Source organism: Teleopsis dalmanni, chromosome 2, assembly GCF_002237135.1.
Source record: "Teleopsis dalmanni isolate 2A chromosome 2, ASM223713v2, whole genome shotgun sequence".
NCBI lineage: Eukaryota > Metazoa > Arthropoda > Insecta > Diptera > Diopsidae > Teleopsis > Teleopsis dalmanni.
In genome coordinates, this window is record NC_051847.1 from 104,293,442 (window position 1) to 104,320,419 (window position 26,978).

Sequence of the window (26,978 nt, forward strand, 5' to 3'; positions counted from 1 at the left end):
GGGGCAGTTTTGGATCAACCAAAGCTTTGCTACGCCTGACGTATGCTTCAGATCGTTGTCCTGATAAAAATTAAAATTTTCTGAGATACTCCATTTCTCTGCACTTTGCTTTATATTCTGTTTCAGAATGTCGAGGTATTCAGATTTGCCCATTTTACTATCTATAAAATGCAAATTACCCACTCCCGCACTCGACATACAACCCCAAACCATAACAGAGCCTCCTGCATGTTTTATAGTGATTTTTGTATTGTGATGATTGAATTCTGCATTTGGTTTACGTCATACAAACATCTTACTATCAGATCTATTCAGATTAAATTTACTTTTATCAGTGAACAAAACCTTAAAAAAATGAAAATTATCAATGAAAATGTGTTTAAGATGATTTACCACCAATTTACTTGATTCCAAAAGCTTTCTCTTTTTAGTAAATATTCCTTAACAAATTTTATTCTTTTGTTTTTATTTTCAATACTTATAAACGGCTTCTTTCTGGCAATTCTTTCGTGATAATTAAATTTATATAATGTATTGCGAATAGTATTTAAGCATACATCTTTCCCAGAGCGGGATTTTAATAATAATTTAAGATCTTTCGCGGTTTTAAAAGGATTTTTCTTTATTTCTTTTAAATTCGAACGCTCTTTTCGATCATTTTATATTTTGCCTTGAGTTACTCTGATCTTATTGGTCAGCCTAAATTCATCATGGGACCTCTGGATAATGTCTTGAATAGTAAATTGACTTATTCCAACTAAATTGACAATTTCTCTAACGGTTTTACCTTCGAAATTCAATTTAATTATTAATTGCCTAATTTCGAGAGTAGATTGCTTTCCATTTGGTGCTATTTTAATACTAATTTATGTTACAATTATATAATTTATAATTTATATTTACCTTAATGTAAAAAACATTGTTCTGACAATTATTATTGTAGTTTTGAAGTGCATACATATTTGTAAAATAACAGTATTTTTATCATGAATGCTTAATTTTGTCCGATTATACGTTGAGTCCAAAAAATTGTGTTGGTTCTGTTTTTTACTTTAAATTAATAGTTATTATGAGAAATGTTTTAATTTTTTTTATAATTCAGATAGATAAGTATGTTAAGTATTAATTAAAGCAAAAAAAAAAATCATATTTTTAGGATTTTTTTTAAAGTTTAGATCACTTTTATATCGAACAAATGCTTGTCCGATTATGCGATGGAGTCACTGTATGTAGAATTGTAATATAAATTTAATACGTTTTTTATTTTATTATTAATGTATTTATTATTATTATTTATTATTATTAAAATTACACTTATAAATTTGTGTTAAATATTTATTTGAATTTTAGTTAAAAAAATATCAATTTTTATGTAAAATTCTTATAAAAAATTAAATACAATCAAATATTTCATTTAATTTATTAAATATTTTATAAAGACGTTTTTTCGAACAGTAGTGAACTACAACAACAAAAATTTTATTTTTTTTTATATATTATTTTATTTAATTAAATTTTTGGCTGACCATACAGCTGTTAATTGTATTTAATTATTCGTAAATAATTATTTTTGAGACTGCAAGTACCAGGAATCGAACTCGGGTCCTGCCAAATGTGAAGCTCAGAATCAGCGCACCTTAACCAACTGATCCAAAGCCGTACTTGACTTTTTATGTTCGCTAATTTTTCTGGAGTTTTGTTATTTTGCTATGAAAGTTTTTATTAACAATTTTACTTGCTGTGTTTACCATATATTAGCTGTAGAATAATTGAATTAATTAATTAATTATATTTTTATTTTTGATTGTTAAATTTCAATACTATTCTGTTCGTAGAGGCAATATTTTATTTAATTTTATTTTAATTTATAAACGATAATTATAAGTAATTTCTTATTTAAAAAAACTTCTAAATATAAACATTGTTCAATTAACAATCTAAGCCCAGTAATTAAAAAACGTGTTGAAAATTGGTCGTAATAACAATTAATTAATAATATAAATTTATGATATAATACTTTGTATTGTAAATATGCTTTTCTTCGTTAAAACTTGTTATTAAAATAAAAGAATTGTTAATGTTAATAACCTTGAACTAACAAAAATATGGAAATGATCAAATTTCTTGAAAAACAATGAAGATATGTACATTCTTTTATTATTTGTATGGTCTATTTATGGAGGTGAATAAATAATTTAGTGAATGAAATTAACTACGGTCCTTTACTGACCTTCCCATTTTAACTACTGTACTTAATGACCTTTGGACTTTTTACTATTTAAGGAAAGATATATGAATTTTTTATTTAGTATTAAAATTAAAAAATCGATAACCCTAAAAAAATATGAATATGGATACAGATAAAATATTTTTAGATGCTTATACGCTGCATATACTGAATTAATAAGCATATATAAAAAATACAAATTTAAATTCAATTATAAGCAAAGCGCAACCAAAACGTTAATTATCCATTTTTTCAATATTACTATTTTAAAATTTTATTTTAAATTTCACACAAATTTTTACAGCGTGCGAAAAACACCCTTACTCTTCAAAAATTTTGCGTAAATAACGACTCTTGTGTGTCATACCTGTTCAAATTCGGTCGCTAGAAGAAATTTGAGCAAGAGAGAGCGCAACTTGTGTGACACACAAGTACATATGATATTCTGCACCGCGCTTAAAGCGCTAGTTTTTATACCAATAAAATTTGCTTTATTTTCGTGTGCATTTCCGGAATATTCTATTTTATTTTATTTTATTTTATATTTGTTTACTTTGTCTTTCGGCTGAATAAAGATTTGTGATCATTTCATTGTTGATTATTTTAGGTGCATTTGTGCAGTATTTGACCTTAATATTTTTAAATATGTGCGCTGGACGATATCAATATCGATATCGATATCAATACTGGATGGGCAAGCTTTTCCTTATAGCTATATCACACATCCAAAAATTTAAATTTGCGAAACATGAAAAGAAAATCTAAAAGGCTGTGGCGTTAAGATAGACAAAATACTATTAATTTTTATTAAATTAAATGAGTTTTGTAGAGTAACAGTTTAGGGTTGCCATTTACGTTGATTACAAAAAATTAAAGTAAAAAGGGACAAGCATATGAAATTAATTATAAGATAATAAATCGAAACGTAGCTATATATGTCGGCAAACACTTTTTCTTTTACATACATTTGTGACAATAAATATGATTTCGGTTACCCTGATAACAGCACAGCTAATTAGTTAGAAATTGACGACTGTAATTTGGCTATCCACCACCATTTCCCAAAGATCACCAAATTGTGACGAACCAGGAGAACCCATTATATCATTATTATATTGATTATGTACTAAGTCTCAATGTGTTTGAGTGTAGAAGGACGACATACCGCCCGAGAACGCTCTTGAAAAAGCCTAAATCCGTCCAATCCCTACACAATAGGCAAGAAATACATTCAAGAAAAGACCAGCCATTGAAAATAGTTCAGCTGAGGATAAGTGAGCCAGAAGAAGCAGAACAGAATGCGAAATGCATTCTGTGCCAAAAGGAAGTTACGCCAAAAATACTGCAACAACCGCACCCAAAAAAGAAGTAGGAACCAGGACACATTTTTTAATGCATTTGCCAAGAATATATGCGTTTCGAGAGCGACCTAGTTTAATGTATAATTCCATATATAAGTGAACTGGATATTATGAATTAAACTATTTAATTGCGGTGGAATACAATATACTCACTTGGAGCGCTGAAGATCTGCAGCCGATAAGCGTTTTTTCAAACATTTTGTTTTTTAATTTCTAACTTTTTCCATTTTGGTTTTTTTATTAACTTTTTTTGTTTTGGTGTTAATATTCTGCTTTTGCAAAAAAATTGCACATACATATATAAAATCAGCTGATAGAGACAGCAATTAAATTTATCAACACAAAAACAAAACACAGTGAATAAGTGTTGCAAAACGGTCAAATAATTAGACCAATTTTTATAGTTTGTGCAATTGCGTAATTGTGCTTATACATATGTAGTGTACCCAAAACAACAATTTTCAAAAGATATTGAACTATGAGTAGGCATAGAACATCAGCTAATGAAAATAAAAGTTCCAGAAGATATTTTGAAAATAATTATATCATATTTTAAAGACAGACTACTTTTATATGATACAGAATCTGGACCCAAAACAAGGTTGCAGAAGAGTCACACAGAGATCAGTTCTAGGGCAATTATATGGAATATCATGTACGATGGTATTATTTGAACCAAGTCAAAATCAGCTACGAAATAAACGTAAGTGCGTATGTGATATTGTGATAGTGGTGGTTGCTAAAACAGTAGACGAAGTGGATGGAAATGCAACGCTATTATTGTAGCAGTTAAATTCTGCTTGCAATACAACGGTTTCGAGAATGCTGAACATAAAACGGAGATGCTTTTAATCAGCAGTAGAAAAAGGATTGAACCGCTCTCAGTTAAAAATTGTATGTGGCGCAGACATACAATCTAGCCCCTAACTTATACATCTCGGTGTTACCCTAGATAATATATTGAGTTTCAACACACACCTAAAGCAATCGGGAAACAAAGCCTTACGTGTTGGCAATACATTATCCCGGTTAATACCAAACATAGGAAGCTCCAAGGACACCGCTAGAGGTCTTTTAGCATCAGTTTCGAAGTTGGTGAAAAGTTCACATAGACTAACAAACTTACGCATCTGTAGTGCTTTCCGTACAGTATTGAACAAAGCTGCGGGAATATTGGTTGGTCGTATGCCAATAGACCTTTAACCGCTCGTGGCCAGACACCGTTTTTTTCTGCGATCTAGACTACAAACTACTGAAATTGAGCAATCTTTGTCAAATTCTTATTTAGAAATAAATACAAGTACCTTAATGAATAGCAAGTACCTTAATTAATGATCATTTCTTAAAATCAAGATGGACGCATTAAGATTCGTAGATACTAGACAAAATTTAGAGACACTACTCGGGGAAGCCAGACCTTCTTCTATGATAAATTAGATGTTGACATGCACTGAAGGATGGAACCTCTATAAGTGCATAATCTCTAATGCAATATACATTGTTAAAGCGGATGAAATATTTAGTACACAATTGGAGTAAAAGCACTCTAAGTGTTTTCCTAACCTGACATGTAAAAAGAATACCTTAACTGGTCGCATCGCAGGCATCTTCAGGATTTTAAGCTTACTCTGTGGGGATCGACCCCGAGGCCAAATTACTAATGGATATGACTATATGCATCGAATGATGAAGTGGTCGAGGAAATCAGTGTTCTGCCGCACACTAGGGCAGACCTTGACGGTCTCTATCTAATCCTTCTTGTAATTTTATTAAATTTATCATTTCATTTCAATATTAATAAAACTAGCTTATACTAATATATACGAGAGCGTCTTGATAAGTCGGTGACTTTTTGAATAAAACAAATTTGTTTCGGCAAATTAACATTTTATTTTTCTACATAATCACCTCTTAGCTCTATACATTTAGTCCAGCGTTTTTCTAATTTTCTTATTCCCTCCAAATAATATGTTTTCTCAAACCTCTCAAAATACGCGTTTGTTTCGGTAATGATTTCTTCATTCGACTTAAATCTCTTACCGCTCAGCCATTTCTTTAGGTTTGGAAACAGAAAATAGTCGCAGGGGTCTAAATCTGGAGAATATGCTGGACATCTGCACATCTGAGTCAAATAGGCAGACAATACAACGATATCAAAACAACATCATAAGAACAATTATCAATGCTCCATGATATGTCCATGACCTTCATCGTGACTTGCATGTTCCGACAGTTGCTGAAATAATCAAGCTTCAGATCGAAGCACATAAAAAAACTTGAAGTTCACTGCAACACAGAAGCTTCATCACTCCTTCAAACAGAAGACCTCGTACGACGGCTTAAGAGAACCAAACCGTCTGGTTTAATCAATTAAATTAAATATTAATCATTACACTATAATATTATAGATAAGGATTAATATCGACAATTTTAAGTCCCCGATATATTATTTGTAACTAGGCGCAATTGAATATATAATAAAAAAAAAACTGACTGAGTCGCAAGAGATTTGTAACACTTGTCGAGCAACATCCTGAAATCTTGATGCCATGGAACACGGTAAACTAAGAGTTTAGCTTTACAAATTCTTTAAACGCGGGAAGAGAATAGTTAAAATCTATAAAATAAACCAGAATACGATATTATGATATCGTATTCGGACGGCGCTCTTACATATGAAGGTGCCAGGGATGGTATAGTAAGACTGTCGAAAAGACTTTGGGAAGCACTGAGCAAAAATACGACCATATTCCAGGCTGAATTTAAAGCAATAGCCAGATGTGCTCTATTTAACATCGAAAGAAACTACCACAATCCAAATATCGCAACACTAACCGACAACCAGGCTGTCATTAAGGCATTTAACTCTCACTATATAACATCTAGACTGGTAATGGAATGTTCCGATAGGTTAAGCACTCTAGACCAATACTAATCAGGAATTGATTCAGTGGGTACCGGGGCACGTTGGAATACCAGAAAACGAAGATAAACTGAGAGTGCCATCTTAGCGACTAAGGGGTCCAGAACCGTTCTATGGCGTAGGCCAGACCCACTTCTTCTCACTGCTATTAGAAGACGAAATCAAACAAAGAATGGTATACTGGGTAAAACTATCAGGACTTCTACAACCCAAATCACTTATAGATTTATACAATCATAGTAAGTTCAAGGATTGTATGTACCTATCGTAGATAGCTTAAGAATTATCACAGCAATCCTAATCTAGTTACAGATAAACAGAGTTTACTTAAAACATGGAAGGAACATTTTTCTAAATTACACTCTGGCAATGATAACATCAATTCTGATTTTAGAGTAATGTTCTTAAAGTCCTGCATCAAAAATTATGGTGTTAAAATTGCACCACCTAGCCATAACGAAGTGCGTGAAAAAAAACAAGGAAAAACAAAGCGGCAGATATACCCATCATATTTTCTTATATGATATAAGCTGATCAGGCATATCAGCTGTGTAGAAAACATAATACTATGGTCCCAAGAAACTGTTTTGAGGTACACCAGTTTCTATTTTGTGATTTTCAAAGCAATTACATTTTTTTTAGACATAGCAATACCTGTCTCTAATATAATTAACTGCATAACCCCGCGACACTTTTGCTGCATCTAAATATACGACTATACAAATAACTTTTTTTTCAAATTTCTGATAAGATTAAATGGTTAGTCTGTGTATTTATTCAACAGTTCAGTGTTTTTGTATTCATTTTTGTACTATCTGATGATTATGCACTAAGTTTCTGAATATTACCCTCAGAAAAATATGCTCTAACCACATACAAGTTAAATTAACCTGATCAATATTGTTGGAAAAATTTCAGCTCATGTGGTAAAAAAGAAATTTTTTTTTTTTTTTTTTTTTTTTAAATCCATTTATTTATTACAATCTGTCAGGAATGAATGACAATAAGTAATATATATAAATTTAAATCATAATAATGGTTATTACGATATAAAAAGAAAGGCACGTATGGACTATGCCCAGTGACATATCCATATATATTTAAAATAAAAGTGTATTGTCTACATATACATATTTAAAATGTCTCGCGATGTTTTTCTTCTCAGCCTTGTAAAGGTATTGGAAGGGGACATCAGTTGAGTAACCAGAGGGTTTGGGTGCATATATAAGCGTTGAGCGTAATTCTTTAAAATACTTGCTATTTCTTCCTTGATTGTTCGAACATGTAATTGTTTATGTAGCTGTTCATTCGTTGTATACCAAGGTGCGTTTGTGATCATTCGTAGTGTTTTAGATTGGAAGCGCTGTATAATTGCCAGGTTTGAGTCTGCTGCAGTACCCCATAATTGGGCCCCATAACTCCATATAGGTTTAAGTACAGATTTGTATATAAGCAGCTTATTGTCGAGTGACAGTTTGGAATTTCGGCTGAGGAACCAAAATAAGTTTCGTAATTTAAGACCCAAGGCTTTACGCTTTTTGAATATGTGCGATTTCCAGGTTAGCTTACTATCCAGATGTATGCCCAAGTATTTTGTTTCTACAGCTTGTGGTAATTGAGTATTGTTAATTAAGACCGGCGGGCACGTAGAACGTTTTGTAGTGAATGTTACCTGGACAGATTTTGATTCATTCGGTTTAATACGCCAGTTTATCATCCAGAGAGCAACATTATCAAGGCAGGTTTGAAGTTTGGTGGAAGCACGGATTGGGTCACTGTCAACTGATAAAATAGCTGTGTCGTCTGCAAATGTACCGATTACACTCTCATCGGTAAGGGGAAGATCCGCAGTAAATAAAAGATAAAGCATTGGTCCCATTATGCTACCTTGAGGTACTCCTGCTTCTATATCATGAAGTACTGTAGTTTCGTTTCCATGCTTAAAGAAAAAGTGCCTAGCCGAGAGGTATGATTTTATAAATATGAAAAAATTTAGAGGTAGATACAGTTTTAGTTTGAACAGGAGGCCCTCATGCCATACTCGATCAAAAGCTTGTGAAATATCTATAAATGCCGCAGTGCAATATTTTTTACCATCTATCGCATTATGGATATGTCTGACAAGTCTATGAATTTGTTCTATTGTGCTATGTTTTTGGCGAAAGCCGAATTGATGGTCAGGTATGAGTCTGTTTTGTTGGATAAACGGAGTAAGGCGCTTTAGAAACAGGATTTCCATAACTTTTGACAGGATCGGAAGTAGACTTATTGGCCGATATGATTTGACGTCTTCTGGGCTTTTCCCTGGTTTCGGTATCATGGAGATTTGCGCTATCTTCCACTGTGGCGGAATAAACCCCCTTATTATCACAGCGTTAAATAGATGAGTGAGAAATACAAATCCTTTTGGTGGGAGCTGCTGCAAGGCCATGCCTGTGATTAAATCGTATCCTGGAGCTTTTTTCACTTTTAACTTTGTTATTACATCTCTAACTTCATTAATAGTATATCTTTTAATTGGAAGTTCCAATTGATAAGGCTCTTGTAGAAAATTAATCCTTTGATTCATGACATCAGGCATATTTTGGTTATCATTTGATTTAAAGACCTGGTCCAAATGTAACGCGAATGTTTCTGCTTTTTCAATATCGCTTTTTGCCCATGAGTTGTCGATTTTGCGTATAGGTGGTTGATAGACAATCGGTCTGTTGTTCTTTTTTATGGCTTTCCAAAGGGAATATTTTGTATCACATGAAGCACTTAGGTTTTGAAGGTATAGCGACGTGCGATTATTGTTATACTTTAAAAGAAGGGCTTTAACGAGTTTACACAGTTTGTTTAAGCGAGTTTTATCCGCAGGGAATCTCGACTGTTGCCAATGTTTTCTCATTCTACGCTTTTCTTTAATCAGGTATCTAATGTTAAATGGATAATCTTGCTTAACACTTTTAGAAATTGGTGGAGTTGATTCCCATGCAGACATTTGGACACAAGAGTTGAAATGCTCTACTGCTTCAGTTACGTCAGATTCAGTTTTTAACCTGACTTCGGTATTTAGACCAATTGAAATTAGTTGACGGTAACTATTCCAGTCAGTGTTTTTGTTATGAAGAATACATTTTTCCATAATTTCGCAGCAGTCATTGAGAGTGATTATTATTGGCGAGTGGTCAGATGACAAGTCGAAATTGGACTTACAGGTAGTTGTTTCGATACGTACCCCCTTTGATACCGCAAAATCAATTAAGTCAGGTATTTTTCTTCTATCCGTTGGCCAATATGTGGGTTCACCTGTTGAGATTGTGTGGAGGTTGAGTACATTTATTGCTTCGAAGAGTTGACGTCCTTTTGGAGATATTAGGCGGGAACCCCATTTTAAGTGTTTAGCATTAAAAACTCCGCCTACTAGGAAGCTAGATCCAAGCAGCTGAAAAAATGATATGTACATATCTTTCGTGATACTGTGGCGCGGTGGGCTGTAGAGTGATGAGAAAGTCATGTCGCCTTCTTTAGTTTGTACTACAATGTTTGTTGCCTGGATTTCATTCTTGCAATATGGTTTTGCTTCATAATGTTTTATCGAGTTCCTTATGAGGACAGCAGAGCCACCATTTCCTTTACCACTGGGATGCATTGTGTGATAAAGTTCGTAGTTCGGAATTTTAAAGAAACTACGCGTCGTGAAATGGGTTTCTGATACTAGCATTATGTCGACCTGGTTTAATTTTAAAAATGCTTTTATTTCGATAGCATGTTTTGATAGACCATTAGCGTTCCATATGACTACTACTAAAAGAAATAAAAAAATATTTTCGTTTGTTTGCTTACTCCTTTCGTGAAAGCAAAATCGAGAAAATATCCAAAAACAAAATTGGGTTCTTAATGATATTGACCTGCAGCTTCAGTAATATTAACGCATGCGTTCTAGTTACTATAGTAAAGATATCACTAAAAATTTTGTGACTGCGCTGTGTTTGTACCAGAAAATAATCATTATGCACGGAAGTCTTGACAGTCAAAACTCTATCTGCAGACTAGTTCCTGGCATAGAGATCTGCGATAGGACAGATTGCATGAACATGGAACTTCGCTTCGGTTGAAAGTTCGATGTCCTCATTCCCGATCGATTGGACTGGGTAAATGGCACTCCTGGAGCAGAACCAGAAGTGATTTCATGGTTCACCGATGGTTCAAAAACCAAAGAAGGAGTTGGTGCTGGAATATTTGGTCCTAACACCAGAATCTCGCTAGCGCTGGGTATATGGCCCACTGTCTTCCAAGCGGAGGTTCACGTCATCGAGGTCTGCACTCGTATCAACTTAAACAACAGGTTGAAAGGCGCCCGCATCTGTATTTACTCAGATAGTCAAGCAGCAGTCAAAGCTCTATCTTCTTAGAGGTTTTTCTCAAAGCTTTTACTAGACTGCTTCAATGTCAAATAAAATATAAGTAATATAAGTAATCGTCAGCTGATGGATGTCCACACAGGAAGAAATATCCTGGACTACACTGCAGTGGATGTTACCTTACCGGTGAATTCTAATTAGCAATTGCCAGTGTGTCAGGTGCTTTCTTATAACGTAGCTAATTTAAAAAGTAAATTTAATCATAAAAATGTTTTCACTTTTGCTAACTTATATGACATATTTTTTCTATTTGAAACACATGTACTGGTCGAAAACCAAAATAACTTTACTTATTTCTTTCAAGATTATATATTATGCTGGGTGGGAGCGTCTAAAATTCATAATGCTGGCAGAGCGAGCGGTGGTTGTCTTTATGGGTATAAAAAATGTTTAGAGAAGATATATTCTTTTAAATTTCTAAACTTTGGTGATAATGTTGTACTATATTCTTGTGCTAACAAAGTTGACTGTTTCTTCATTCCACGTTATTTAAATTGCACAAAATGGGAGGAAGATTTTTCTAAACTGGAACAATTTTTAAACGATTTTAATAAACCCGTTTACTGTATTGTTGGCGACTTAAATGCCCATGTAGCAGATAATCAAGTAGTTGACGGTAATTTATTATCTGATTCTCCACTTATTGCGGTAAGAAGAGTATCAAAAGATGTGAAACTTGATACCAAGGGAAGAAAACTTCTAGGCTTTCTGGAGGACATCGGTGGTGTTATAATTAACGGCAGGTGTCGAGGTGATGAAGATGGAGAATTTACATATGTGGGTCCAAACGGGTCAACTGTTGTTGATTTTGAAAAAGCGTTTTGACCCAAAAAATGAATGGTTTGATAGCCACGTCAGAAGTAGAGTCATTGGCCAGAAGTAGAGTCAAGCTTAAAATAAATTATTTCGGAAACTTTTAATAAATAAATTTTAAAATAAAAACACAACCAACGGTCTTTTAACTTTCCTTGGTTTACCAGCTTCGAACTAGTCAATAAAACAAATTTATTGCAACGACCCGGACCGCGACTGAGTGATACCTCAGCAGAATTAAAACTACGAACTGTGTAACTGTGTCGTTACAACTCGACATGGGCAAAATATTTGTCTAATCCTAAAATAACTTTTAAAATTAAATTAAAAATTTTCTACTCGGCAGCACGTTCGATTGTACTTTACGGTACCCAAGTTTGGGGTTACAAACACTATGATCAAGTGGAAAAACTTTTTAGATTTTTTATAAAAAAGATACTATTTCTACCCATTAACACCCCCAACTATATGTTCCACTTAGAAACGGGTTTACCGACGCAGTTCTTATACACAATACAAACACATTTCGCATATGTAAGAAAAATTCTTAATCTCCCCCCACAAGGCTTCCTCGAATATTAGCGAAACTTATAATTAGTAAAGGTATATATTGGGCCAAAGATTGGGAAAATATGTGTTTAGAACTGGGTGTTTCAATAACCAGTTTTAGGAAAATGGACCTTAAACTATTGCACAAAAATATTATAACTTTATATGAACGGAGAGAACACGATTCTTTTGTAACGAATGCTAGGTCGGGATCTCATGACATGTACCCACAGCTACAATATGACATTATGCATAATTTTTATTTCGAAAACACTCAGCACATATCGAGCCTACTTTTTAAATGTAGAGGCGGTCTTTATAATCTGAACGGTAGAGAGTTTAATACATCTAATCGTGATTGTTCTTTGTGTAATCGTCATGAAATAGAAAATATATGTCATATTATTGGTGTATGTCCAATTTTCAGAGAACATAGGCGTATTTTTTTTGATAAAAGTGAAAATCTTATTAAACGGTAGCAATATTTATAAACTGTATAAATTTATGAAAAGTGTTTTAAGTTACAGAAAATTAATTATTGAAGAATTTATATAAATAATAATGTAAATATTATGCACCTTGTTTTGTATGCCAATCTGACACACAACAAATATGTTATTGTCAATTTAGATTTTAAGTAAAATCCTATAATTTTTGTAAGTGCAGTATGAATTTTTTTTATAAATCAATAAATAATAATAATAATACTAGACTGCTTCGATGTGCTGCAGCAGCTAGCAAACAAAAACAAACAAGTAGAGGGTAATGAATCTGCCGACAGTCTTGCAAGGGCAGGTTTTGCCACTCAAATCTGTGGACCGGAACCCTATTGTGGATTAAGTTGGTCTACAACTAGGTATCTAATTGATAAATGGATCTTAGCCGAGAGAGATCGCAAGGCATCCCTCCTTAGCAGATCAAACTTGAGATTGCTGGCGGGATATTTAACGGGTCACCATGGACTGCGTTATCACCTTAATAATATGGTTCTGTCCGAGAAGACAGATTGTCGACTCTGCTTAGAAGCAGACGAGACTACCAGTCACATTCTCTGTGACTGCCCAGCCTTGATCTGGGCAAGGAGGAGGTCACTGAGAGGAGGGCTGCTCTCTCCTTCTGACATTAGGAGGTTCTCAACGGACAACATTCTGGCTTTCATTCGAAAAGCGAAATGTCTTCTGTTCGGTTAGGGTCAGTTGTAGCACAAAAGATCAATCTGGTCGCAGTGCTCTGCTCCATTGGGAGCTTGCACCCCGTTTATTTCTATTTCTATTTCTAGTTTTTTGTTAAGATAATAATAGTTTTTTTTAATTTTTTTTCCTTTCAAATCAAAGTTAAAGTTTTTTTAAGAAGGCATTCCCATTTAGAATATTAATTGTTTTTTTTGTTTCTTTCAAAAAAAGTGGGATGTCATGACAACTCTGTAAAATGAAATAATAATACACAATAAAAACATGACAATTAGTCTTAAACATAACATCGATGTGTTTATACTTCAGTGGTCCATGTGACACAATTCATTTATATCCTCAGTTTCTTGTTTAAAAAGAGTTATCACTCAGTAACAAAACAAAATAAATTAAACTGTAAATAAAATTAATTAAAATTACATAAAAACTAACAGCAATCAAAAGCACTGCTATTCACACTCATGTGATGCTTACGAATGATATTAACACATATTTTAAATTATACAACATGGAAAAAACTGAAACCAAGTTTTGTGACGTAACTTACTGACTTCCAAATGAACAAAGAATTCAATATTAAGGTTTTTGTCTTTAATTTTGACTGACACCAGTAACAAAAAAGTGAAGATAAGGATTATATGCCTCGGTTATTACATATGGGTAAGGATTATTTTTTTTTTTTCAATATGCAATGACTCTAATAGTAAGTAAAAATTTGATATTTTTAGGACTATAAACGTTAGATATATGAAAATAAAAAAGTTGAGTAATATAAATTTTTAAAATTTGCTTTAAAAATTAAATGTTGGTTAAAAGATAATAACGATCCGGTTTAAAGGTAAGTGGTGGCAAGTAACAACTTCAAACAACATCGATCAAACCAGTCTACCACATTCAAGATGTTTTACAACATATGCTAGCATTGCCCATTATTAGTATAATAAGCGAATTTGGAAAAATTTGGTGCCAAATAGCGGCAAGACACAACAGCCAACAATAATTCCAGTTTTCGCGCATATTGTTAAGTCAGAATACGAGGACTGCTGTATATATTTCTGGCCTAGGCAACACTAAGTGTTGCCAGGTACAATCTGACATTTTCATTAGAAAGGTTGACATTTTTTAGCATAACATCAATCAGAATGTGTTGTCATTTAATAGTGAATTGTTTTATTTACAGAGATTTGAAAAAATTTTTTCGCCCAAAAAATGAAATGAACACGTGTACATTTTAGTAAGATCGTTTTTCACAACTTTCGACGTGGATTATCACGACAAAAATGCATTGATGAATTTAAATCTTTGTATAGCGATGAAGCAGCATTCTATAGCACTGTGAAGAACTGGTTTAATGAATTCAATCGTGGCCAACGCTCGCTCATCGACGAATTCCGGAAAGGTCGTCCAAAAACGGCTGTTGTGTCAGAGAACATTGATGCCGTGCGTGAACTGATAATGCAAGATCGTCATGTGACATACCGTGAGATAGAGGCGTCCTTGGGCATTTGTCCCACCAGCATACATTCGATATTGCATGAACACCTGCCCGTAAAAAAAGTTTGTTCTCATTGGATCCGGTACAATTTGACAATCGCTCAAAAAAAGGCTCGTGTCGATTGATGCAAAGAAATGTTGAAAAAATACGTTCGCGGCGCATCAAAAGACGTTTATAAGATCATCATAGGTGCAAATTATGGATCTATGCATATGAGCTCAAAACAAAACAACAATCGACCGTGTGGGTTTTCGAAAACGAGTCAAATCCAACGAAGTTGTTCGTGGAAGAAGCACTTCGAAGCAAATGGTCGCCTGTTTCTTCTGCAAAACTGGTCATGTGGTGACTGCGACTGTTCCGTTTGAGCAACGAAGGACGGGCACTTCTGAGTGGTACACCACAATTTGTTTGCCTGAAGTCTTCGGAGAAATTCAAAAAACGAACAAGCGAAGACAAATCATTGTTCACCATGACAACTTTTTGAGCCTTTTTGAACAGCCACAACGTCGAATTGATGGGCCATCCGCCGTACAGCCCTGACTTGGCACCCAATGACTTCTTTTTATTCCCGAAAAAAATGCGTGGTCAACGATTTTCGTCGCCAGAAGATGCTGTTGAAGCGTTCAAAAACCATATTTTGGAGGTGTCTCAATCGGACTGGTTTGAGCGCATGCAAAAGTGTATAAATCAGGCTGGAGAATACTTTGAAACACAATGAAACAATTTTTGATGATAAATATTCAAATTTTCATTATTAGGCCACAAAATATATATAACAGCATTTGTAGACAAGCGTAGCACTAATGAATTGTAGCTCGAATAACGTTTTGACGCACATAATAACAAACAAGATTCAGCAAAAGCTACATGCATTTTAGAATGATTTTACAAAGAAGATCTGCATAAGCTTCTTGATGGTAAGATAAGGGAAAAGACATTCAAAGACTTCACCGACAAATGATTATTTTAATGAAAAATAATGGCTAAGTACGCGATTTTGTTTTAATGGTACTAGTGTGGAAGAAGAAATGCTTACTATGACTAGTTGGTAAAGCTTATAGCTGCTGCAACGGATTGTGTTATCTAATGTCCTAAAGATCAATATTCTGATATGTCAAAAAAAATATGTCATCAAAATATAGTTACAAAAATGGCAAAGTCCCACAAAATAAAACTATGGTACATGTAATATAGAGTTAGAAACTATAACCAACATTTCAAATTTTGCTCAGAATGAGACAAATCTTATATTCGTATTGAGTACTCTTATTTAAAGAACAACACAATTTGTAGTTTTTGTTTAGAACTGAGTCAACATTGTTTAGTATGTGAACAAAAAGTAAACATTAAGAGCATATTGTCAAACCGAACAGTTGTTGAAGTGTATTTGAAGAAATTGATATGAGAAGTAGTTGTGTGCGTTGATGCCTTCGCAATGTATTGCATATAATCACAGCGTTATTATGGGTGTACCGTGTACTTTTATCTCGCAACAATATCCAATATTGTATTCACATATCAACGCTAGAGTTATTTTCTCTGATGAGAGTAAATTCTGCATATTTGAAATCAGAGGTAGAAATCTTGTGTGGAGAAAATTATATTATGTAATTTCAATGGTGGTGGAGGCGTAATGGTTTGGGGGTGTACAGCAATGGTGCTGGCAAACTTGAATTTGTACAAGATAAAATGGACAAATATGGGTATTTAAATATACTAAAAACAAATTTGAAAGAAAATGTTAGAATGTTAGCGCTTGAGGCAACCTTCTTGTTTCAGCAGGATAATGACCCTAAACATACAGCAGGGATCGTAAAGGACTGGCTGCTATACCACGCTCCCATGCAACATGAGACGCCACCAGAATTACCAGAACTTAATCCCGTAGAACATCTGTGGGATTATTTGAAAAAGAAGATTCGCCAACAGACGATTTCCAGCAAGGATATTTTAAAAAACGTTAATTTTTTATGCTTGAACTTCATTATTGTTTCTTTGTTTAAAATAAATTAGAAAACAAAAATCAATTTGAGTAAAAAATTAAATAAGTTATGCGAAATTTAAGAAAAATTTTGTGGATGAACACACTTTTTGTTTACTGTATGTATAAGTACATATAAAAAAAATTAAAAAATACAATAATGTAAAGCGAAATAAAATTCCTATCGCCAAGAGTAAATAAATTAATTAATAGTACACAACTCATTCAATTGAGAATCATGAATCTTGATTCCAGTAAGTGGTCCAGACCCATTCCAGACAAAAAAATTGAAGTCGGCGTTTGGTTACAATAACAACTACTAGAATTGCTTGGTAATGCTATAACGAATAATAATAATTCATATGTATATCGTTACAGTAGTTCAAATGAATCGGATAAATTGGATATAAATACAATACAACTACTCTATAATCCTTACCAATAAATCAAGCGAGTAAATAATATCATACCATTATTGAACCGCCTAATTCAATTAACAGGCAATGATTTCTAAATTAAATTTCATAATGGTGAAAGTATTAAAGTCTAACCAAAAACTAACATAAGAATATTCAGTATTGACTCTGATGGAAAAGAAATATAACATCCCCAAACGCACATAATTTTAACCAATAAGAACACACAGAAAAGTTATTATCACATTCCAAGATGCGTAAAATACGCAGGGAATCTCCATACTTGAAGTTGTATCCATAAAACTAGAGAGGTGATGACCGCAAGTGCGTATATTGAGAACCAAATTGCCCAGCCGACTAGAAAGTTTGTACAGTGTATAAGGAACTGCAAAAAAGCAGTATCCGACTTTTAAATAAAAGAACCGACTGTTGACTATGCAAAAGGAATCGCCATCTCAACACACACAGCAAAAAAACTATGCTGAATAGAAAAACTTTCTTCTAAATTTAGTCAATAACCAGAAAGTTTCAAAATGGTGACTGTGATTTGACTCTTGGAAGTGAACTATTCAAAAAAGAAAGTATTGAGATTGAGAGATCTTAAATTCTTACATTCTCTTATGATGTTATGTTTTGATGTTATCTGTGCATAGCTATCTTCAAATGTCTGAAGCGAACCATTGCTTTAGTTATTCAAAGATAATATAAAGAATAACAATTCTAATCAAAAAATGGCAGAAGGTGCCAAAAAAGTATTTTAAAACTTAATGATTTTTAGTATTTTAGAAATTGTTTTCAGTTGTTTTTAGACGTAAAATTTTTCTTAACTAATCAGCAGATTTTATTTGTACTCACCTTTTCTTATAAATATTTAACGGTTTTATGATGTTTAAGTTTTGACTTCTTAGGAAGACATTTCACAACTATTTATTCGCATCTTCGTTATTGTTACGTATTTGTACATAAAAGAAATGCGGATAAGTTTAGCATAAACGAAAGTTCCGATAAATTATTGTACTTCATATGCAGTGCGCTTATAAATTAAGTGTAAAAATGCAGTTCCACATGCTTGTAATTCTTTGTTAAATTGCACTGAAATATAAACTCTAAATTAATTACGAAAAGACAGTCAGGAATATTAATAAATACCAACTGCTATGTTGCACCAAAATTGCTAAATATTTTCCTTTTAATTCAACACATTGTGAAAACAAATAAGTATTTTTAAATTTGGAATACGAAGAAAACTTGTGGATGATTTGTTACCACACAAAAATAAATCCTACACACATGTATGTATGTTCTCTAAAAGCATTGACATAACAAACCGTACTACATCTTTCAGTATGGAAATTACACTTTGCTTCAGTTATTTATATAACAGAAAATTGTCTGGAACCATATAAAGCACAAGTACCTTAAAAAGTTTTTTTTTTGTCATATTCATATTTAATTAAAGTATTTTCACCAACTTACGTATTTGTCAATTTTGAAATCCAAAAATCCATGCTAAAAATTGCCAATATTCTATAATTTATCATAATTTTATATAATAAATTTCTTTCATTCGAAATGTATTTTGGTAAGGACCTCTTACAAAGTGGATAGCTGGGGATGGTATATTTATACATATATATTTTGAGGTTAAGTTAAAGAAGCTCCGGAAAGAAGGATGAAAAAATACATGCAAAGTACGTACCTATTTAATATTACACAACCGCATTTAGAAAATTATGAGGAAAACACGTTGAAGATTATGTTTCGACCCATTTATCCGCAGACACATTTTTGATAAATAATGCTATATAATCATTAAGTATACAAGTCTGCATTCATGGTATACAATATCGTGAAATACGCGTCAATACAATATCAATACTATGACATGACGAAAACACCATCGATTAGATCTCGTGAAGATATGTATTGTTTAAATTTATATTTACGATAAATAAATTTGTATTACGCACTCTTTTATGCAATATATCTATAGATAAGCAAAGATCTTACACTTACAGACAAAAACTAAAACAAAAGTTCACAAAAAACCTAATATTTTGTAATGGTAAAAAGAAAAGAAAATTCTTCTGACAATGTTTGTTTCAACTGCATATGAACACCATTTACAATGTGTTCAGCGACCTCTAACGGCAGCCAAAGCTCTATTTAAAATTCTGCGCATGAACTTATTGAACAAATGCTCTACATGTTGCAGTGGCGAAGTTCGACGCATATTTAAATTTTTTTATTTATATGTTGTAACATGACCAGATGGTTCACACAACTAACCAAAGTAAATTAAATCTTTATATAAATTAGATGAATTCCAAAATTTATACCTACAGTCTTTGAAAATACAGTTTAACAATTCAACCTAAAGTTCGTCTATTTATATATAATTTCCTTGCATATAATTGTACTATATTTCTAATAATTATAAGAAAAGTAAAATATATGTAAGTTGAATGTAAGTTGTCTCATCACTATGAGCCGGTTTTTAAGCTCTTACTCGTAAGATAAATAAAAATTTAAGAATTTTAATATTTTATTATATATTAAATTAAATAACTATAGTTCAACATATATTTATACAGATGGTTTAAAATCTAACTTAAGAAGCTTTCTGCTTTAATATTAAAAGTGTCAAGAAATATTCCCATGGGCGTTGATGTGTTAATGTTTAAACTTTCCATTGTGTTAACCACTTTGTTTTTAATATTCCGCAACCGTAACGAAGAGTGTAAAAAAATTACTGAAAAAGTCTCAACAGTTAATAGATCAATATAATCATGTTAACTTACTTGAGAAAGGAAAAAAGAAGGCAAACATCGATACCAAAATCGCCTCAAGCCAATACAATACAAGATAACCACAAATCAATCCGATCGCCATGAAATACCACTTTAATTGCGGATTTGCCTTTACGGGTGCATACCGGCTCGCAAAATTCAACTTAGATATAGAACATACCCGAAAAAAGTTTATATATATAGCAATTGTCACAATTTGTACCATAAGACCAGAAAATATTTTTAGAGGATTACATATTAAAATTATACCATATATCGTTACAAACATTAAAAAGTAATTAGTTTGATAATAAAGAAGATTTTTTACAACTCGATTCCCCCATTTCTCTAAATCTTGGAGATTAGGTAGCTGAAATCGTGCCGAACCTAACACAAAATCATCCAAGGAACGCAATGGAGGCAACTGCAAAGTTTGTGCTGAGTCAGACGACAATCCAAAATTACCACTATTAGTCATTATTTATTTTGACTTTTTTACTTATTATTGGTCTTCAATCTTAAAAAACAAATTTTAAGCAAATTTCTTCGTACAGAAACAACATATGTGTTTTAATAGATGACGCAAAACACTACATCAAACTTAGCAGCCCATCAATAGTCAAACTTTTCAATGTTTTACAGCAAAGAATATCCGAACGACCTAAATAAGCAAAATATAGAACGAAATTAAGATTCTGTTCGCGGTCTGAATGGGTTTCTACACTTGTTAATGTTCACAACAAGTTTTAAAATTAAAAATGAACCTTTATCATTTTTTATTAAATAAATATTTTATTATCAATTTTTGTAGTTTTAAAAATGTTATTGAATTTGATAAAAATTTATAGCATGCTTAGTGGGTCTATTCCACTGACACAGAACTTTGTTTACATTTCGTTTTTGCTATTCGTCAACTGGGAGTAAAGTTTTTCTGTCAAGAAGTATATACTTTTGTTAAATTTTATAATCGTGAATTTGACTGTGAGTTTTTAAAAAAACAGGTTAAATATAATATTGTATTATTATTTTTTACATATTTTAAAAATAGAAAATTTTTACCTTTTTGCAGAGGGGAGCAAAAATTTTTACTCGAAGATCAATATAGAATTTTCCGACGACAGGAAAACTGTGAAACTTTACATTATAAGAACTGTAAAAAAATTATAAAATAAAAATGTTAATTATTCATATTATTATAAAATTGCATATTAATTAATATAATATGTTACGTGTCCTTGCAGTCTCAAAAATAATTATTTACGAATAATTAAATACAAGAATTATGTTGTATGGTCAGCCAAAAATTCAATTAATTAAAATAATATAAAAATAAATTTTTGTTGTTGTAGTGTTCACTACTGTTCGAAAAAACCTCTATAATATGTTATATAATTTACTTATATTAAATAATTGAATTTATTCAGTACAAAATAAAAATTTTTTTCACTAGGAGCTGTCAAATAACATTCAGCACATCTTAATTACAATTTCAACACAACTCACTAGCACTTGATCAATAGTATTTTACAATAAAGTGTGAACTGTGGTGAGAAATGAGTTCTTCGTGTAAGCAACACTTTTTTTGCAATTAAGGAATCGAAGTGCCAGAATTGGTAATTATTAAAAAAAATTATAATGCTTGCTGTTATTGTATATATATTTTGTGTTTTAATTATTTATCCAACTTTGTAATTTGACTTGGTATAAAATTAATACAGAAATATTGCCACAAAAATTTGGTTGACTTTGTTTTGACATGTTAAAGTCTGTCGCTTATAAACCATGATTTTTAAAGCCAAAGGTTACAAAAACAAATTTTATTGTTAATATCTAATTTCATTTGCTTTTAATTATATATCAATTAATTAAAAAAACAATTGGGTAAAATATTCTACGACAAAGTGGATCATTTAGCTATATTTTTTGTTCAAAAAAGAACGAGAGTCCTATTTTTGAAATGAGACAGTTGATGCTATTGCTAAGAATGGCGCAAAACTTTCAGAGAAACAAACTAGCGAAGTACTCAGACCTCTGAAACAAATACATAAACTTCTGGACGAGCACATGATAAGGAGAGCAAAGGTAAGGTGGTGAAACTTAACCACCTGTAGAACAGCTAGAATTATGTGTAGACACATATACGAAGAAAAGTACACCAAGAATGTTATATCGTTTAACCGAAGGAACTGTAGAACATTAATTGGTGTGTTGACAGGTCACTGTTTGGTTGCATCACATGCCCGAAAACTAAACCTAATTCACAACGATGCTTGCAGGAAATGCAATGAGCCGGATGCAAAGGAAACTCTAGAGCATCTGATGTCTAATTTCCCGGCTCTCTCGAGAACTCGACAAAAATACTTGAGGGCTTTCAGTTTTGCAGGACTGGAGTACATTCCTGAGGTCTCTGTTGGAATCTTAATAAATTTTGCTAATGAAACGCGCATCCTAAGTGATGCATACAATCGCTAAAACAAAATTCTGATCTGGTAACGCGTGGCCTTTTTGGCCTGCCAGCATAATCTAATCTAATCCAATCGGTAAATTTTTTTTTATTTTCACGCTGGAAACACTATTATACACATTCTGTCAAAGTTTAATGCATATCGTACGATTAGTTTCTGTTTGGCTTTTATACAAAAAGTCGAAAAATTTTCGTGTGCCGATGTGTGAAAAATTGTGTGTTGCCAGCGTAAAAGTAAAAAAAATTTACCGATTGGTTAAACGCGGAAATTCAAAAATTAAAAATTAATGTTCTTTTTTGATCACAAGATATATATGGAACCGCTAGGTCATCTGAGAAATTATATGTTAAACATCGTTAATAGTAGCTATGTTGTCACATATTGCATTTAGTGGTAAGCTTTTAGTTTTTGACACTCGTTTGGATTTTTAATTACTTATTATCGGAATTGCCATCAATTATGTGTATCTCTAGGGCGACTACTACATATAGTCGATGACATTCATAACTACCATATTTCAGGATAATTCCTGCATAACATACAGTGGCTCTTTTATTTAATATTATAAACATTTATTTGATAAAATTTTATTATAGTGGCTGTTTCCAAAAAATCTGGAATTTCTTTTCGTTGATTTGGCAATACTGTTTTGGTAATTTTTGACATTTGAATAATTTGTTTGTATTCAACATTGTTTGTAAACAATTTATATATTGAGAAGGTAAAACAACTTGATTCACTTTGGCAGCCAAAGTTATAAAGTGCACAGAAATGTAAACCTGCCTTTAGTTGGGTAGTTCATTCCACTGAGCTGCCGATAAATGATGTAGTACAAAAAGCTGAACATGAAAAAAATGGTTTTGACTGGTCAAAGAGGCCAATCTTGAAGGTTTTGCAATTTGGTGACTTTGATTGTGTACGTCCTTACTATCATTTAATGCAAATAGCAAACTTATTGATCCAAATGATAAAACATGTTAGGATGTTACTGACAATAATGATATTCGTATGCTGTTGTCTTCATAACAAATACAATTTTTGACTTACCTTTTAATTCAGATCTTGTAATGATTGTAAATACGATTTTAGTAATTCACTAATAAATAAAATAAAATTTCATTAATTCAACACAATTATTTTCTGAACTTTTTATATATAAACCTGGCTAGATTTAAATTTACTTTATGACAATAACTCTATATGTTATATAAATAAGGGTATCATTAAGACTGGTGGCCTGTAAAATATTGAATTTTTGCCTTAACAATATTATTTGTTTAAAAAATATTGGTACTACTCTTTTGCTGGTTTCTTTTTTTTTATTTTTTTGGTCTGCAGAATGTTTTGAGTTGAGAGTCATACATTAATTGGCCAAGTTACGAATATCAAAATGATTTTTTTCTATATTTAATTTTAAACTTAATATGTCACCAATATAATTCTATCAAATAATGTTGGTGACATTTTAAAATTTTTTATTAATTAAAAGATATTTTAGACACGATTATTTACATATAGGTAGTTCTTCCTGTGGAGAGCTATTTTTTTATATTACGATTTTACAACATCTGGAATGACGATTTTTTTTAGCCTAGTAAAAATTTGTTAAGTTGCATCTGTACTTGTTTTTTAGTTAATCTTTCACCGCCATTAGCCTGACGTTATAATAGTTTTGGATGTTAGTTATTTACTGTAATGATCTTTTCCGACCTTTTCCAGGACAAGAGGTATACTCAGGGTATACCAGGGCACAACACAAGATTTAAAAAATAAAAATTTAGTTAATTTATACAGTAAAATAATATAAATTTAAAATACGACTAGATATATAACAACTTAATTTATCATAGTGTAATAATATGAATTTAAAATACTAGATATAAAAAACAATTTGATTTATAACAGTGTAATAATATAAATTCAGAATACAACTAGATATAAAAGAGGTACTGCACAAAGCAAAATATTTTTTTTCATGCATCAAAGTAGAAAAATTTTGTAAAAAAAAATTTATACCTTATCATGAGGAACTATGGGCTTTATCACGCGTATCAACACATCGTGTATCAACACACCGCTTATCTGAAGTCAAATGGCAAGATTGAGTAAGTACCTGAATAACTATCTTTACCACTTTGGTAAACTGGCCCAACTTACTGCGGAAGCAGAACGATTAAAGTTTTCCATTATAGGCTGGAACTGCAGCTGTGAATTATCGACTTCACTTTGACATTACATACTCTATTCAGGTACGGCGAACGATACATACATCTACGGCGCAGCTCTCTTTATTAACAGAAAAATCCGAAACTCTAGGTGGAGAGTTTCAGAGAGAGTAATAAGATAAGAGCCGTATCAGAGAGAGTATTAACTGCATGAATCAATGCAAACATTGGCAATATCACGATCGTAGAGTGTTACGTTGCTACAGAAGTAATTGATTTACAGCTCAAAGAAAACTTTTGTGATTTGCTTAACAGCATGTTAGATAAAGTCGACCGAAATAATCTTCAAGTCGTAATGGGAAATTTCAATACGCGTATCGGTAATGACAACAGCGGAATGGAACATATTATGGGTATCCATAGCCTCAGCGATCGCACCGAAAATGGCAGTCTATTGTTGGAGATCTGCACCAAATACAAGATTTCTTTTCGCATTAACTTTGCCATAAAGTATAATACTCCCAAGCTAAATACAGAATCGACTAGAGACGTCGATTCTCTGTGGAGGTCATTGGATTCCCAAAAAAGGAAGGCAAAGAGTGGAAAACAGTAGATGAAAGGCGACAAAATGAAGCTTGATGCTAAAACGAACCCTGATAGTACTATACATCTTCAATAGCAACTACAAAATCTAATTATCTAACTCAAAAGACAAGTTACAAACGAGAAGCGTGTCTTTTTCAACAACCTAGTAAGTGAAGCAGAAAATGCAACCGCACGCAGTGAGATGAGAACCCTCTTTGATATTACATGAAATCTTTCGTGTAAAAAGTTCGCACAAAAACAACCGTTAAAGAACAAAAATGGAGGAATACTCACTTCACTCGACGAAGAGTTTGAACGTTGAAAATAATATTTTAGGAGCCTCTTAACTCTCCTTCATTGACAGTGACTCAAGAGAAGACAATTTTTCAAACATCAGCCCGACCTTATCGTGCCTTTTCAATTGAGCGGGCCAGTACGTGCGAAATAGCTGAAGACATAATTAGTTAGTCAGTTGAGGTGGAGGGAGGACGTGTCTTCCTCAATTAGCTAAAAAGCCGTTTTGAATCCACAAAAACCTAGTAATAGTGAGTAGTAGAAACTAGAACCAGCCAGAGGCATTAACAAAGGCATGAATCTGGCTAGTGCTAATGCTAGAGATATCGTCAAGTGAATTAAAGAAGAGGGACCCTAGAAACTTAAACCTAGTTTTGGTCAGACCTGGACAAAGACACATCAGGTGTTCTGGTGTCATTTTCTCAAGAGCTGGTAAACACGCACTATAAGAGGTACCACAGGGTAGGCCGAGTCTAGTTCCATGCCGTCCTATGGACTAGCGTCCTGTAAAGACAGATATTAACCTGGATACCTCAGACTTGTTTCTACAGATTAAGTCAGAGGTTCTATATTTGGAATAGATTGGCCAAGTAGCCATTTATCTGGCTGCTGAGGCAGTAAGGGTTCACTCACTATTTGTCTGTCGCAAAAAAGGGTCTTAAATCAGCCTACGACCATAGCTGACAGGGGCAGGGATTGAAATAGGGATATTCGTGGAAGAGGTGCCTAGTTTAGCAAGCTCGTCAGCGCGCTCATTTCCCACAATATTAGAATGCCCGAGAACCCAGACTAGAGTTACCTTGGACCTCTCGCTTAGTTCATTGATAATTTCCTTATATTCTTGCACTAATCTCAATGACAAACAGACTGCTGATGTAAGTTTAATAGCTGTCTGACTGTAAATTAGAATGTAGACCTCTTTTCCGTGCAAGTCCATATTTAAAGCAAGAACACTTACTCTAAGAATGGCAAAAACTTCAGCCTGAAATATTGAGGTGGAATCTGAAAGATGGTATGACATACTCATCATTAGGTCCGTATAAAAGATTCCGGCTCCAACCTCCTCATCCATTTTAGAGCCGTCGGTATAGATCGCTATCTTTCCTTGTGTTGTAAGCAATCCCGTCTTCAAATCCCCTCTTGAAGAAGTTTTGGTGCGAAGTTATTGTCGAATTGTAACCGAGAAGATAGGTAGTCTGAATTTTTGCCATCATCTATTGGATAGATTGATGCAATATTACCATGTCCCAAAGCAATTGACCGCCAGCAATTTAGATTTTTAAACCTCTGTGAGCTAAGAGTAGCAACTTGCTTGATGT

General features: G+C 32.8%; 2 protein-coding genes across 4 annotated transcripts in view; both read right to left on the reverse strand.

The window, feature by feature from the left end:
- Positions 1–19,663, reverse strand: part of LOC119678915 (nuclear factor 1 X-type) — a 52,271-nt gene extending 32,608 nt beyond the window's left edge. Inside the window, exons 1-4 of one of the 3 annotated variants that reach the window (XM_038091005.1) lie at positions 19,061–19,663; positions 18,838–18,870; positions 18,511–18,778; positions 18,217–18,453 (exon numbers count right to left, since the gene is read on the reverse strand). The gene's annotated coding sequence lies outside the window, so the exon portion shown is untranslated. Of the gene's footprint in view, positions 1–18,216; positions 18,454–18,510; positions 18,779–18,837; positions 18,970–19,060 lie in introns of all 3 variants that reach the window. The other 2 variants (XM_038091004.1, XM_038091003.1) reach the window with 2 other exon arrangements.
- Positions 19,664–19,912: 249 nt separating this feature from the next.
- LOC119678917 (PRA1 family protein 3) lies at positions 19,913–20,893 on the reverse strand. The gene is made up of 2 exons (XM_038091007.1): positions 20,163–20,893; positions 19,913–20,113 (listed from the first exon to the last, which is right to left on the reverse strand). The coding sequence occupies exons 1-2, from the start codon at positions 20,626–20,628 to the stop codon at positions 19,968–19,970; spliced, it is 612 nt and encodes a 203-aa protein (XP_037946935.1). The 5' UTR covers positions 20,629–20,893; the 3' UTR covers positions 19,913–19,967.
- Positions 20,894–26,978: the final 6,085 nt, after the last annotated feature.

Bases quoted from the DNA above. Each gene is read 5' to 3' on its own strand.
- LOC119678917 (XM_038091007.1), bottom strand. From the start codon at position 20,628: ATGACTAATAGTGGTAATTTTGGATTGTCGTCTGACTCAGCACAAACT. The intron at 20,114-20,162 runs GTAAGTTAACAT...AGACTTTTTCAG, and splicing joins CTTCTTTTTTCCTTTCTCAA to TAATTTTTTTACACTCTTCG.